Source organism: Electrophorus electricus, chromosome 5, assembly GCF_041902795.1.
Source record: "Electrophorus electricus isolate QZ-2024a chromosome 5, ASM4190279v1, whole genome shotgun sequence".
NCBI lineage: Eukaryota > Metazoa > Chordata > Actinopteri > Gymnotiformes > Gymnotidae > Electrophorus > Electrophorus electricus.
Genome location: NC_137501.1, coordinates 29549666 through 29565323, shown reverse-complemented (window position 1 = coordinate 29565323; position 15658 = coordinate 29549666). Strand labels below are relative to the sequence as shown.

At 45.6% G+C, this 15658-nt stretch overlaps 1 protein-coding gene across 33 annotated transcripts in view; it reads left to right on the top strand.

Moving 5' to 3' along the window:
• LOC113578995 (neurexin-1a-like) overlaps window positions 1-15658 on the top strand; it is a 297820-nt gene that overhangs the window by 234126 nt on the left and 48036 nt on the right. For all 33 annotated transcript variants that reach the window (XR_014123871.1, XM_081714756.1, XM_081714754.1 and 30 more), the window contains one exon: window positions 6996-7167. Coding sequence is in view for 32 of the 33 variants with exons in the window: in XM_081714756.1 (XP_081570882.1) it covers window positions 6996-7167 (172 nt within the window). In the remaining variant the exon portion in view is untranslated. The remainder of the gene's footprint in view (window positions 1-6995; window positions 7168-15658) is intronic.

Genomic DNA, 15658 nt, shown 5'->3' with positions numbered 1-15658 from the left:
GGGGTTTAAACGTGGAACGGCAGCTTTAGTTGAAGGCCGTGCCATCCATGGTGTCCTCTGTGAGACGTGCCGTCATGCTGCTGCGAGGTGAAGAGCTTTTCGCTGAGTTTAGAGGCATTTCGACCCATCTCAGCAGTACGGCACATATGTAGCGGACTCTAACCCAGCCTTTCTGCAGCATACCATCCTTTTATTTTATTCTTTTTGTTTTCGCATCTTAGTTCATACTAATGTGCTAATATAGTGAAGAATGGTTTTAATCTGTTCAGTGTTTTTCTTCCCCTTCATCTCTGAAAGGGTTGTCCGGTCAGTTAGCGCTAATGTCATTTGACAGGTTTACAGGCATGGATGCATTCACCAGAGTAGCAGGTGATTTTGACACGTGGCTTGCTTTATCTCTTTAGCTCGGTCTTTGATTGGTTTAGTCTGATTTCCGAACCCACTTTGAGACAACAGCTTGCAGATTCCGCTTTCACATGTAAAGCCCACTGTCCTTTAGGATCTGTCTAGCATGTCTGGATCAAAATACAGCGATATATAACACAGCTACGGTGATACCAACATGCAACATGTATAGTGTTATCACGGTATGTTGATATGTTGTATGTTGGTATCACCGTAGCTGTGTTATATAGTGTTATAACTATGTTGATACCAACTGTATGGTGATACCAACATACAACATATCAACATACAGTGATATAACGCAGCTACAGTGATATCAACATACAGTGATATCTCTATATAACAAAGCTACAGTGGTATAACACTATATAACAGCTACAGTGGTATAACACTATATAAACACAGCTACAGTGGTATAACACTATATAACAGCTACAGTAATATCTATATAACAAAGCTACAGTGGTATAACACTATATAACAGCTACAGTGGTATAACACTATATAACACAGCTACAGTGGTATAACACTGTATAGCACAGCTACAGTGGTATAACACTATATAACAGCTACAGTGGTATAACACTATATAAACACAGCTACAGTGGTATAACACTATATAACAGCTACAGTAATATCTATTTAACAAAGCTACAGTGGTATAACACTATATAACACAGCTACAGTGGTATAACACTATATAGCACAGCTACAGTGGTATAACACTATATAGCACAGCTACAGTGGTATAACACTATATAACACAGCTACAGAGGTATAACACTATAACACAGCTACAGTGGTATAACACTATATAACACAGCTACAGTGGTATAACACTATATAAACACAGCTACAGTGGTATAACACTATATAACAGCTACAGTAATATCTATATAACAAAGTTACAGTGGTATAACACTATATAACACAGCTACAGTGGTATAACATTATATAACACAGCTACAGTGGTATAACACTATATAACACAGCTACAGTGGTATAACATTATATAGCACAGCTACAGTGGTATAACACTATATAACACAGCTACAGAGGTATAACACTATATAACACAGCTACAGTGGTCTAACACAGCTGGTCAAGAAACTGCTGCATTGTGCATTTACCTAAGAAGAGGCTCGTTAATAAAACAGCCATAATTCGTATACGGTCCCTTCAGTGTACGAGGATGTAAGTACTCCTCAAATAAAGCTAGCATGTTCCACTTTACTCTACTAGTGCTTTCTAATGTCCCAGCCAGAGTTCTGCAGCACAGAGCCAACACAACCGAAGCTGTCTCAGTGTCTAATTATTTTTAGACGCCAATGTGTCTTTCCCACAAATGCATGCAAACATCCTATTTTATCATGTTGTTAAGATCATGTCCATATATTGTCACTTGGGAGAATGCTAACAGTTGGAGATCATTAAGAAAGAGAAAGTGTGTGTGTGTGTGTGTGTGTGTGTGTGTGTGTGTGTGTGTGTGTGACTAGAACAGAAAATTGGTATGCTTCTTGGCATGCTTATTTTCACCCCTCTAATAATTCTATTACCTCTCTAATTTCATTAATGGCTTTTGTAAAAAGCTGTGGATGTCAGAGGTAATTAAAAGATAAGGCAGCTAAAACACCATCCTTTATCAGAACCGTATTGTCGACCTCCCAGACTGGCGGCTCACTACAGCACACAGGTTTTTCCATTTGGAAAAGACTTACGCAACCAAGTCCTTGTTATTTCCAAGGAAACATGCAAATCATTTTTCAAGTATCAAGACAAATTTCTCACACGACTCTTCCTCAAAAGCGAGGCTCTTTTACAGGCTGAGCCTGAGAGACTGACCTGTTTCTCTGTCCTTTTAAATCCTTATTCTAGCACCTATTGGTCTCATCTGGCACCTACTGGCAAGTAGGCACTGTAGAACAGAATGTGTTCTTCTGTTCTTTACCTGGCTACATAATGACTGTGAAACATTGGTTTGTTTATGGCTGGGAGTCTGGTTGGAACCTAACCCAAAAGCTCTAACCCAAAGTACTGAACAAAAGACACTTGGTCTTTTAGGGACAGGATGAGATTTTTGGACTTGTAGGATCCCAGTGAGACCCTTGGTCTTGTGAGGTCTAAGTGAGACAGAACCCAGCGCAAGGACAGGTTTCCTTAAAGCTGTTTGTTGCAAGTCACAAAGGTTTTAATCCAGTGGTCATAGTAGAACATGAGTGGAAGATTTTACCGTACTCTTAGTCCAGTTGTGTTTGTCTTAGCTGTGGTCAGCTGCTGTTGATGTTAGTGCAGCTCAGACAGGCACGGGGTTGGCCCAGTCTCACGCGGCTACGACGTGGCTGATATTTTTGCGCTTGTGGGGCATTGACGGTTGACTCAGACGCACTCCTTTTGCATGGTAAGACGAGGAATAAAAAACCTCCCTTTTTTCAGCAGATGAAAGACAAGGCAGCATTTGGAGAGAAAAAAAGCCGGGTAGGAAACAAAGCTGGCTCCTGACAGGCGCCAGGGGTGATGTGGCGCATTGCCTTGGTGCCATAATGGTGAAATATAGAAGATGACAGGTGCACAATGCTTGTCAACATGCATGATGCGTCGAGAAGCAGAATATTAGCTGATCGCCTTCCGCGCAGGCCTGTGCAGACCAAACCGAGGCTCCCTTTCAAAGAACGAGACTCTCACTCTCTTCCCCCAGAATTCTATCTTTAACTCCCAAATGCAAAAAATAATTTGCTTCAAAGAAAGCATAACGAGAGGCTTATTTCTCACCACATTTGGCTCCGCACGTTTCTCGCTTTCGCGCAGTTGACCCCGAGAAGCGTTGCAAAGTGAGTCAGTATTTGAAGGGCTTTATGCACTCAGTGGCTTAAATTAAAAATGGTTTGGGGCGGGGGAGGGTTTGGCTGGCGAGCACACGGAGACGAAGGAACGGAGGGCTAACAGACGCGTGTCTAACGAGAGCCGGCGCTCGTCTGAAGGACGGAGAGGCGTGAAAGAACCGGCGTGTTCCTCAGATCTCGCCCTTCCACGGAATTCTCCCTGGGTTAACCGCGTAGCATGGTGAAGCATCGCTGTGCTGCATTTGTCTTGTTTTTGCGCAAGAACGGTTTCATTTGATTTCACGATTGGCTACGCGCACGGCCTGTGGCGGGTTCGTAGCCTGAGTGGGGTGGATTGCCGAGAGTCGTCCTCCCCGGCTGCGACGTCGTGCGTGAGCTAGCTGTTGATCTTACGGACATGCCTCCCAGTTTTTTGTATCGTACTCCAAGCGTTGAAAGGTGGCCATGGTTAAAACGGTCATCTCCAGTCTCCTTGATCGGAGTTGTCAGATTGCGTGTGATGTCACAGGCAGAAGTGCGGGGCCTGCTCCTTGGAGGGTTTTCCGGAAGAAGGTGTGTTGTAACGGGAGTAATCCAACTCCCTTCCGCCCTGTCTATCCTTCTCCGTGCGTGAGCCGTCTCTGATGATACAGCGCTGAGAAAGGGGGGAGCTTTAAGCCTAGTCTTCCTCGCTGGCATCTCTGTGCCCGTCTGCCAGACAGGAAGAAGGGTAAGAGAGGTGTGAAGCAGAAAAAGTCCTCATTTAGCAGCCTGCCACTCAGGTGCTGTTTCTGTTCTTGTGTAATACCCTGGGAAAAAAAAAATCTTGCGAAACAAGGTTTCTCCTGAATTCCCTGCGAGCGTTGACGAGATGCGATGAGATCCCTGTCACCATCTGAAGAAATTTGGCAACTAAACACTTAACATCCACAAAACAAGCCAAAATAATTTTAGAACAGTCTTCCGTAAGGGTTTTACACGGTCGGCAGATGTTGACGTTAGCAGTGAATATTTGATTTTTCTATTTGTATTTGCGTTTTGCTCCTGTATTTTCGCAAAAGCATTCCTGTGATCCTGGTGTGTTTGCTGATGAAGGGAAACGCACCATCTGCGAACCTCCATCCGTGAACCTCCACCTACATCTGCTCATCTTCCCCTCTTACTGCTCCACCACGGTGCTCCGGCTACACGGAATGCTGTTTTTCCATAGATGGACCTTACGAAACATTTCACACTGAATCTGTTTTTAGAACCACACATGGGTTTTTACATGATGGCAGTTACATTTAATAAGTATGTGTTACTTATTAATAAATAACAAGGCTGTTATTGCACTTAAAATATGTATAGACCTGCTTCTAAAATGTATAATGTATGAATTTTGCCTGTATTTGGCCTCAGGAACTTCCCCTTAGTGTCCAGCAGTAGTTTGCCATCGTAGAGGGATCCATGTTCCTTGGTAAGACTTTTCCGTACTATACATAATGACATACAAGTATAATGGAACAAAAAACTATAGGTGAAAATGTATTCAGATACAGCACACAAAAATACTTAACAAACAGGTATTTGTTTTATAAATCCGTTGTTGACCAGCGTAATTTGCACCTAAATGTAATTGTACTGACTTTACTAATGAGGCTCAGGGAAGTGTTAAAAACTCCAGGGTAGAATACTATTAAATCACGCTGGAATTGGCTTCTGTATCTTTTTATCCCACCTAACTAGTGATGGGCCCGTAGAAATGAAAACATTTCAGCAGTCGTTGGGATCTGGTGCCCCACCGCCTCACTGGAAACTACCACTGCATATGATTCCTTGAGAACGATGGAGGCAGCAAGAAAGGGTGTTGAGTGGGTGGAGGGTGTGGGTGGATGGTGTGGGTGGGGGAGAAAAGGCTCCGAACACTATCCACCTGATCCCAAGCTGACACCATGGCAACACATGCTAATGCTGTAATTGTACACTTGTACGCTGGCGTTTTAGGGTGGAGGGGGGGGGGGGAGAAAGCCTCGGTATTCACAAGAAGCACATCGATATTCACGCGCTGATGAGAGGCAGCTGTTGTCTCGGTCGGGCGGGTGGGTGTTGAGCGCGAGACGCAGAAACAGAGGCCTTCTCTGCAGCCGCGTAGCTGAAACAGAGATCGGAGTGTTTTAGCAAAGGGATCTGCTCTCTCCTGCCCAACACACAGTGTTGCTGTGAGGCAGAAGCTGCACAGTGAAGTGCTCTGTTCCTTCTGGGCTGTATTACTTGCAGACAACACCACCCACCCCACCCACCCCACCCTCTGCTCCTCACTTCCTGTCTCTTGCTCCTAGTCCCCCTGCCCTGTCAGGCCGCTACACCCACGCTCCACCACGCCGGGTGGTGTGAACTGGCATCAGAACTGAGAACTGACAGCGCACCTGGAGACTGGGGTGGAGCCCAGACGTAGCTGTCGGCGGTGGTGCTCCAGGTGGCAGGAGGGTGGGTGCGCTGCTGCTGATTGGATAGCGACGTACCGACGATGGACCAATCACAGGATGCAAGAAATACTGCTGAAATGCTCCCAGTTCGAGGTTCCTGGAACCCAGTGCTGATGTCACTCATAATGGGCGGGGTGAAAGGCGTGCTCCTCCCCTAAACGCACGACACCAGCACCGCCCCTCGGAGGCTCCAATCTGCTGTCAAAGAAGTGTGTCTTTTTCGGCAGCTGACGCAGCGGGAAGTGCGACGTGTGTTTACCGAGCGTCCCACCACGGCTTCTCGAAACTCCCCCTCCTACTGGCAGGGACTCTGAGATTTCAAAACCAGCTTCAGTATGTCTCAGCACAAACGCGAAGGAGTCAGGATTGCTGGTGACACGCGTCTCTTGGGGTTGGCCGCGCGAAGCGATGAAGCAATATTGCGAACGCGACTCCTACAGAGAGGATGCTCAGTCCCACCACTTTCCTCTGCATGAGCCAGTGTGCCAAGGAAAAAAGAGACCGAGAATATTCCTGTGCTGGTTGTTAATTAGTATTGATGACTTTCTTGATATTGACTAGAAAACCTGGCTGAACTGCTTTATTGTGAATTAAACACACCATATACACACACACACACACACAGGGTCTAATTCAATCAGCACTCAGCACCCCTGAGTTCTACAAATGCAATTAGATGTGCTGGTTGGTGAGGGTGTAAGCTCAGCAGTGACTATAATGGCTGTGAGTTAGCTCGGATGAGAGCCAACGGCACTGTTTCCGAGTCCGAGGCTCCGGGAGTATCCTTATGGATGACATTTGCTCACTAAGATGCTGCCGTTGCTCTTTCGTGTCTGTCTGCGGTTCTGTTTTCAAACCAGGCGTAATGTCGGCTCTGCGTACCCCACGTCTGGCGTGTTAAGGGTGTCGGTACCCACAGCAGCAGAAACGTGGCGCTTTCTTCTTAAAGTTTATACGGAGGTTGTTTTTGTAACAAGGCTCATGTCATGTTGAATAACTACAATGATATATAGTACTTAAAAATGTAATGCGTATCATGTATACAACTCCTTCCTGAAGGCCAGAAAACATCTCCTTTCGGCCATCAAGTCGGGCAGCGTGGCTGCTCCTGAAACACTAGAGTATTCCGCAGTGATCTTTATTGTTGTATAAGTACTTACTGCCCTGGTCATAAAGGGGCACCACCGTCCCAACTCCCTGCATAAAACATCCACAGAGCACATCGGACCTCGTCCGGCGGGGACGTCACCACGCGCTCGCCCCTAACACCAGCAGTACTCACGGTTCTCTCCCGCCCCTCCAGGACAAAGGCAACGTGGCGGTGATCTTCAACGTGGGCACAGACGACATCAACATCGAGGAGAAGTCGAAGTTCGTCAACGACGGCAAGTACCACGTGGTGAAGTTCACGCGGAGCGGGGGTAATGCCACGCTCCAGGTGGATGACCTGCCCGTCATTGAGCGCTACCCCACAGGTGAGCACCGCCCCCCACCCCCCGCCCGTCTGACCCCTCGTCAATGACCCCAGTGATTTAGACTGTCAGCTACCAGAGGCGGAGTTCTAGGCTTAGCACCATGTTTGGAGCTAGTCCAAAGTTTTTCCGTCAGTGTTTGTATTGTGCCTTCCTTTTTATTTTTTTTTTACACTTTCTGCTAACATTCTAGAGCCATGCAGTAGTTGTGCTTTCATTCATCTGTCAAAACACTATATAGCCACTAGGGCCAAATCCTGATTTGGGGGTGTAACAGAGGCTCCAGGTGTGCACGCCAAGTGCAAACACAACTACCTTCACCCGAGAGCAGAAGTTCACCGCCACGGCACTCGCGTCCACGGCACTCGCGTCCACGCCCCCGCTTTTAGTTTGAGCGCAGCCACTTTACAGCCGTTTGACCGCCGAGTCATCGGGTGACTACTTAGCACCAGTACGTCAGGATGGTCGCCGTACAGCCTGAGCCAAAACAGGTGCTTTCGCTGCATGGTGTGAAAACACGGTTGGCCCGCGTTTACACGTGGGGAGTCGTGGGAGGGGCGGCCGCCTCGGTGACCAGCGGCTCGTCAATATCTGAGAGGGACTGCTGGCCGCAGGGAAGCCGAAATTGGGGTCGTAGGGGGTCATGCTGGACAGGTCCAGATGTTTGTTTATCGATATGAAAAGGGTGGTTTTTTATTGATATGAAAAAGGAAAAAAAAAAAAAACACACATGGACCGCTGGACCAAAAATTGACATTCCTCGAACGGAAAAGGAATGTTGGTGGTTCCGTAAATAAATCAAGCTCTGCTCAGCTCGTGGGATCTCCATGGATCGCGGCTCACACTGTCGTTGCTCATGACGATAAGAAGTCTTGAACACTGTCTCGTGTTTCGCTCCAGAAGCAGTGATCATTCGCATTATACCATCCGTTCTAAAGATCATTTTACACGTGATTATGTTTAAAGGGAAAAAAACTCTTGCCTTTACAGAAAAACATGGTTACAGTAGTTTAAAGTAACCGATAGTAATTCATTCTGCCCTGGTACTCAGCAGTACAGTCAAGAAAGAACTGGTAGACACGCAAATGGCAGCTGTTCACAGAAATTGTGTTCCAAATGCGATCTGTCAACTTTAGCCAAAAATAATGCTGAAATAAAAACAAATATTTAGGCTTAAACAACACCCACCATGTAGTGGTCCATATTTCTGCTTGGAAAGCAGTTTGAGGGTCCTGATTTCACATTCTGATTATCACATTTATAATAACATAATAACAAAAACAAATGTGTCCTGAGCAGATGGAGGTGAATGTTTGAATGCTGTACAGAAAGTGTAAGTCAAACAGACACTTTAGACTAGAATCAGGCCTTATAAACTCCTGTTTAAAAAGTGGAAAGATTGATCGTTATTACATAAACATATTTCTCACATTTATGCCTTTTAGCTGAAGTTGACATCAGGTCCACTTCACGCATCTGTTTGTAGAGAATTTTGTGTCCTCCTTACCTGACAGACTGTGACAGCATAAGGGAGTGAGCTGACTTTTTAAATACTAATAAAATACTAATTAAATTTTAAATACTAATAATTGCTCATTCAAAACTGCACTCACTCGTTTGCTTGTTTAACTCCGTGACACTGTCATGACTGTCATCAGATCAGACGATGTCATCAGGGATCCTCAGGAGTACGAGCACCTTCTATTCCTCCACCCTCTGTGAAGGACGTTTTCCAAGGATGATGTGCAGGAATTTGGTTAATGCCGTGACCGGAGAGTTTAGGTGTCAGTGGGACGTACGGGCATTGGGTTTAAGTGGTGAGTTAAAGGAAGGCAGTCATAAGGGGAGAGCAGCCATTATTTGGTGTTCATGCAGCTGCAGTCACATTGGACAGAGAATCAATGGGGGCGTGGCATATGGTCAGGCTGTCCAATCACACGCTGGGCACCTTCAAGCAGTCCTTAACTGGAATCTCTGGTTAAAATTTTTTAAAAAGGAAAGAAGAATAGGAGCAAATAAATATCAGCACACCTCGATCACACTGAGACTGTCCTGAGTTTCTTCAGTTACGTCACCCTCCCAAGTCAGAAGTTGGCCCTAACTTCTCAATAGGATTCTGGGTTCTGTAGCCTTTTAACATGCTAAAAAGGTTTTGACAAAAGCTGCGCAAAAGGTGCAAAAACTGATTAAAATTGTTTCTGATTCATGCCCAGGCACCACAGGTGTTCTTTATGTTCCATGCCTGTTTGTTTTGAATAATTATACGAGGAATGAATAATCACTTATTGGACATCTCAGCACCATTATTGAATAAACAGTTCCTTTAAGATATAATGAGTGATATGAATGGAGTGATCTGGGACTTCCTGTGGAGTGACGGTCCAACGCGCTGTGCAAGTGAACGTGGACCGCCGTGGGCCAATCATCTGAACACATTTATTCTTGTTTTTCTGGGTTCTTGTTTGTGTGGGTGTTTCTTTTGTTTCTTTTTGTTTGTTTGTTTTCCACAAATCAGGGAATAAGGTGATGTCACTGACTAGAAGACTAAATGTACTTTCTAAATGGAAATGATGAATATGTGGATCCAGTTCACTGCCGAGAGTTAACCAGGAATAAATGTGCACAGGACAGAAGCTCTTAAGCAGTTTATACCAAAGACTGCAGACGTTTTGTCTTCCGATGTGCTTTGAATAGGATGTAAAACCTACTGGCACTTCTCTAACTTCTCCCGGTGGTATAACTGCAGTTTACAGTGTGTTCACGCAGTCAATAAGCAGTGTGATCCCTGCTGGACACACCTTCTGTAAACCCGCAGCACCTAGAATGGAGCGGCGTGAAATCTAGAGACACACCCCGCCCCCGCAATGCCGACGCCCTCTCCTTCTGTCGGAGTGGAGGAGCCGGGGACTGTGGCCACACCTCTCCTCGGGTAGGGACGGGAGTTATTAGCTCTGGACGTGGCATATGCTAAGTCTACTTCTCTCTCTCTCTCCCTCTCTCGCTCGCTCTCCCACTCCCTGGGAGTGGGAGCACCATTCGGTAGATGTATACAACTTGGAAATGAAGATGGAACACTTCATTTTTTTTATAGGTTTTTTTTTTTTTTTTTTTTTTGGCCTCTGATTAAATCTTTCCATTTATAATAGCCTCTTTCCTGTTTACAAATATTTGATTTTCATGGTGCGTGTGCGTGAAGGCCAGTAGCGGTTAGGAATCGCTCTCGTCACGGCGGCGTTCGCCGGATCCTGCATGTATGCTATCGGAGTGAAGAAAGAGGCTCCCTCTGATCTCGTTAAGAATAAGATGCATCACGCGGACCTCCGATTTGCCGCTTGGATCTCATTTCCTCGAGCTCATCGAATCTAAAATGCTATTTATTTCATTAAATGTTATTCATTATAAATCTGTGCGTCACTAAATAGGCCCTCCATATCTCTCACTCTCCACACACTGGGGTCCTGAGAAGAGTTTGAGTGTGAGAGTGAATTAATCTAGTTAAAGGTTGGTTAGTCTTCCCATTAATTTGGATCAGTGGGTTTTCACTTTGTTGGGCAGAGTAATTACAGACATTCACTTCGCCAAAGTCTCAGTCTGGGATTAAACTCAAAGGGCCAAAACAGGGTGATTTTTTTTTTTTTACCTCCAGACTATGGGAGTCAAGAGCCCTAAATGAAGTGTGCTGAGTGGAATTGACCCACTACTTTTTTTGCAAAGGCAATTAAAGGCGCTTGTGGCTGTTCCTGCTCTGAAGCATCTGCATGACACTCTGAGTGTGTTTTGCAATATAAACAAGCAATTATCGCTTTGTGCTTACTTCAAATGAAATTACAGAATTGGCTACGCTTGGCAATAACTCGACTCTAAAGTATTTGCCTCTCAGTTTGGAGAAGATTCAATATGTTGCATCGTCTGTTAAACAACGAAGGAGTGTGAAGTGTGACCGTCGCTTCACGGCGGCTGTGTGGCGGCCTTGAGCAGGAGATCAAGTTCTACTGCAGCCGCTTTCTGCAGTCATCATGACGAGCAGTGTAGCAAACATGGGGACTTGCCATTACTGTCTCAAGACTGAGAGACGGAGCTGTGAATGGTTGCAAAAGGAGATCCCTGTGATCCATTGTTGATCATTTATGAAATGGGGGAACCAGCCCAAATTCCTGACCACTGTACAAGTAATTTAGTTATTCATCTGTAGTTGGATAGTGAACAGAAATAGCAAGGCATTGTTTGACCATAGGTTAGGAGTATGCCTTTTTTTGCAGAGGATTTTTAAATACAAGAAAGTAGCCAAGGTTAGTCATGGACAGAATGCCTTTAAGAGACATGACCAGGCAAGTGAGCAATCCCATTAGTTCTGATTCTCAGGCACAGGGGTCTCTATGGAAACCGCTTCCCATGTGGTCCACCCCGTACAGATGTAAATGCCTGTGAATTAAATATGACATTTTGCACTGTAACCTTGTCACTGTTTTATTTGTTTGTTCATTGCGCTAAACTACACTGTGCTAGAGTACAGAGCCAGAACAACAAGAATTACACTGAATTATTGCTTACCCACTGTCCAGTAGTTTACACACTACACTGGATTATTGCTTACCCACTGTCCAGTAGTTTACACAATACACTGGATTATTGCTTACCCACTGTCCAGTAGTTTACACACTACACTGGATTATTGCTTACCCACTGTCCAGTAGTTTACACAATACACTGGATTATTTCTTACCCACTGTCCAGTAGTTTACACACTACACTGGATTATTGCTTACCCACTGTCCAGTAGTTTACACACTACACTGGATTATTGCTTATCCACTGTCCAGTAGTTTACACACTACACTGGATTATTGCTTACCCAGTGTCCAGTAGTTTACACACTACACTGGATTATTGCTTATTCACTGTATTTACTCACATACTGCACTGGATTATTGCTTATCCACTGTCCAATAATTTACACATTACACTGGATTATTGCTTATTCACTGCATTATTGTTTATTCAATGGATTTTTCCTTCTTTCATTGCAGGCACACTATGAATGCCACCACTTTATTGAAATTCCTATGTCCCATTTTAAGATTTAGATTTTTAATTTTTTTTAAAGAAAAAATCTTGAAAAAAGCCCCCCAGGTTGCTCATGCTTTCTGGAGGGTTCTTTCCCCTCTTCTACAGAGAGGCCGTTAAAGAGAAATGAATTAGACGAAGGCGTCGTGACCAGGTCACAGGACCCTCTATTTTTCGTCCATTTGAAAAGCACTAAATGGTTGTGGAGCTGGACAAATGTGGGCATTCCTGGAGGATGCGCTGAGGGTGCTTTAACCCAAGGGTCGCTAGCAGTAGCAGTGCTAGCTGTGGTAATAGTAGATGTGGTAATGTCACAAGAGCCCTCTGCAGGTCACGCTTGCAGCTGCCAGTATCGCTGAGGATCGTGCATCCAGACCTGGACTACCACAGGTCAGCGTGGCTGGGATCATACGTAGCAAAAACTGCAGCCCTGATCCGGAGCAGGTCTCATTGCTGGAACCGGTCTCGGCGCAGGATAGTGAAGGTCAGAAGCACGCCCAGAGTTGACTAGACGTTTGATGAGAGAAGGGTCAGTGGTTCTCCATACTCTCCTGTTTATTGCAGCTAAGATCGCTTAAATTGTTTTCAGTTCCGAGGCTCCCTGTGATGAAACACCAATGTGGATACCTTGATAACTGAACAGATTCAAAACCCCATTTATATCCACTCTTTCCTTATTTAAATTGTATTTCTGTAAAAGGTTTAAAGTCTAATCTGCATTTTCTCTCTAATAGCATGAAAAAATGTATTTAGATGGGAATACTTGATCCACCATAAAAACCATTCCTAAGGAAAATATCGGCAGGATTTTTAAAAAATGTATTTCTTTTTTGAGGGTATCTAGATTCCTTTTTTTGAAGCTTTCTGTGTACCTGATCCATTTTCTTCCTTCCTGTGAGGGTTCGATTCCGCTGGCTTGTAATGAGATAATGGGAGGGCCTTATCAGTCCACGCTGTGAACAGAGCGAGCCTGAAACCATCCAACCCCCGGGAGCACAGCTCTGTTTAGCTGGCCTGCAAAGAGGCCCGAGTGGTGAAGGCCTTTTCTGCTAGTCCACCCCCACTCTCCGGCTGCCGTCCCAACGCAATAAAGGGTCCGTGTTCGATCGGAGCTCGATAACTTTTCCATTTAATTAACACAGCCCTTACAAGAAACTCAAAAAGGAAGACAGAATCCACGAACTAGGCTGCAAGTGCCCAACTCTCTCCCTTTTTTTGTGTGTGGAGAGACCTTTTATGTAAGTGGAGACAAAATTCCTTCTGCGTATTGCGTGGGCTGACACTAAGTGGATGTGTGGTTTTGTCCTGTAGTCTAAGCACTGTTCCTAAAGGTTTTTATCTGTGTTTACCGGAGCTGACAATTTCAGGAAAGAGGCTGTGTGATTTTTTTTTTTACATTTTTAAACCCCATCATTACCCCTTTGGCGAAGACACTCAGGGGCGCAGAACGTACACATGAATAAAATCACAGAAATACAAAAACCTCATGCCCGTGTAAGGCACCGAATGCCATGGTGACTGTTGTCTAGCCCTGGTACACCTCTACGTACCTGGGAATTGTTTGAAATATACGAAACACAAAGCCACACCTGCAGGATACACAGCCAGAGTGGGGAAGGAAGATAACCCGGGGCCCTAGGCCTGATTGAGAGCGCCAATTTGGGTCTAGATGGCAGTTGTTGTTGGCTATAAAATTCTTCCTGATCAGGTTTGGTTTTGTTAGGGCATTTTTTGTTGTTTGTTTGTTTGTTGACTGTTTATTTGTACACCACCTTCACATAATCACTTTGTTTAGGTACCTTTTCAATCTTACATTTTTTAATACATTTAGTCTTTTTTTAGATCATTTGACGTGATCAGAGTTCCTTTTGTCCTCATATTGTTCCTGGAGAAAATTTTTTAACATTTATATCATTAAAATTAAGACATGGTGTCATTACATGTTGTAGCTACCACCATATCCTACTGGTATATATTTGGTGCTGTAAAATTTTTAAGCTCTGTTAAGTTCTGCACCTGTCATATGTCATCCCAGTACAAATGTGTTGTGTGGCCATTAGACACATGGCAGGCTCGTTACCTCAGTCAACTTCGTGAGAAGTGCACGAGCCAGCGTATCGACTGAGCCGGGAGCCCGAGGGCAAGTGCTCCCTCTTACCCCGTGTGCACAAATTAGGGAAGAGTAATGTGCCGTGCACCTGTCCTGCCTGAGCGCTGGTGCTGGCTAGCGCCGAGCCTGACCTCCCTGCGGACATGCAGCCCGTCCTCGGAGAGCTGCAAAGCACTGGTTTCAGCAGAGAGGGCAGGGCCCGCCCAGGGGGGGTCTGACGAGTGTTCGTTACGGCCGCTTTTATGGGTTTAATCCCTGGTTCCTATAGCCAGGACGAGCTCCCTGGGGTGGGCTGTATGCCTACTAGTTACTCTGACACACTCTTTTATCTTTAAAATACGTAAAACGTGAGGAGATGAACGCGTCATCGCACCCAGCGGCCGAGGCCGCAGTCTGCTCGACGGCATCGCGTGCCAGCGCCTGCCCGGCCTACTTCTCGGCCCCACATGTCGGGGCTTCCCTGCGTGGAGGAGCGAGCTCCGTGTCGGAGTGAAGGGAAGGAGCTGGAGGTCCACCTACTCCATCCTCAGCCCCGTCAGGATCATGGTAGCCTGCACGCGAGGGCCACGTGTAATATGTAGGGTGACCACTCACCCTCTAGGAATGTGAGCCGTACAGTAGTGGTTCAGGTGTAAGTGTAGCGTAGGTGAATCTTATTATTCACCCCCATATGGGTTTGGCTTCCCCAGGTTGACACACCCCCAAGTTAAATTAACCCCACACCCCCTCCAGATCCAACGCCACCGTCAGCACACAGGCTCCGACAGAGGCAGCATAGCGGGATAGGACGGAATATTTTCAATCTGCTGGAGCAAGTGAGCCAGCTGGAATTCAATCAGTGAAGACTATGGAGAGATGAACATAGACTTCACAGAAACCCCCCTGCCTCCCTCAGCGTGCACACACTCACACACACACACACACACACACACTCTCTCATACTCACACACACACACACGCACGCACACACACACACACACACACACATACTCACACACACACACACACACTCTCTCTCACATTCACACACACACACACGCACGCACACACACACACTCACACACACACACTCTCTCTCACACTCATACACACACACACGCACACACACACACACTCACACACTCACACTCATACACACACACACACGCACGCACACACACACACACACACACACACACACACTTGAATGTCCTTTTCTTTACAGGTTATCGGCAGACAGAATTCCTGTCCTCATTCCCAGTGCAGTGTGCTATCATTCGACAAGGTTTTCTCCTTGTCTCTGGGTGTCTGTATGTTTTTCTCATTTAAGATATAATTAAA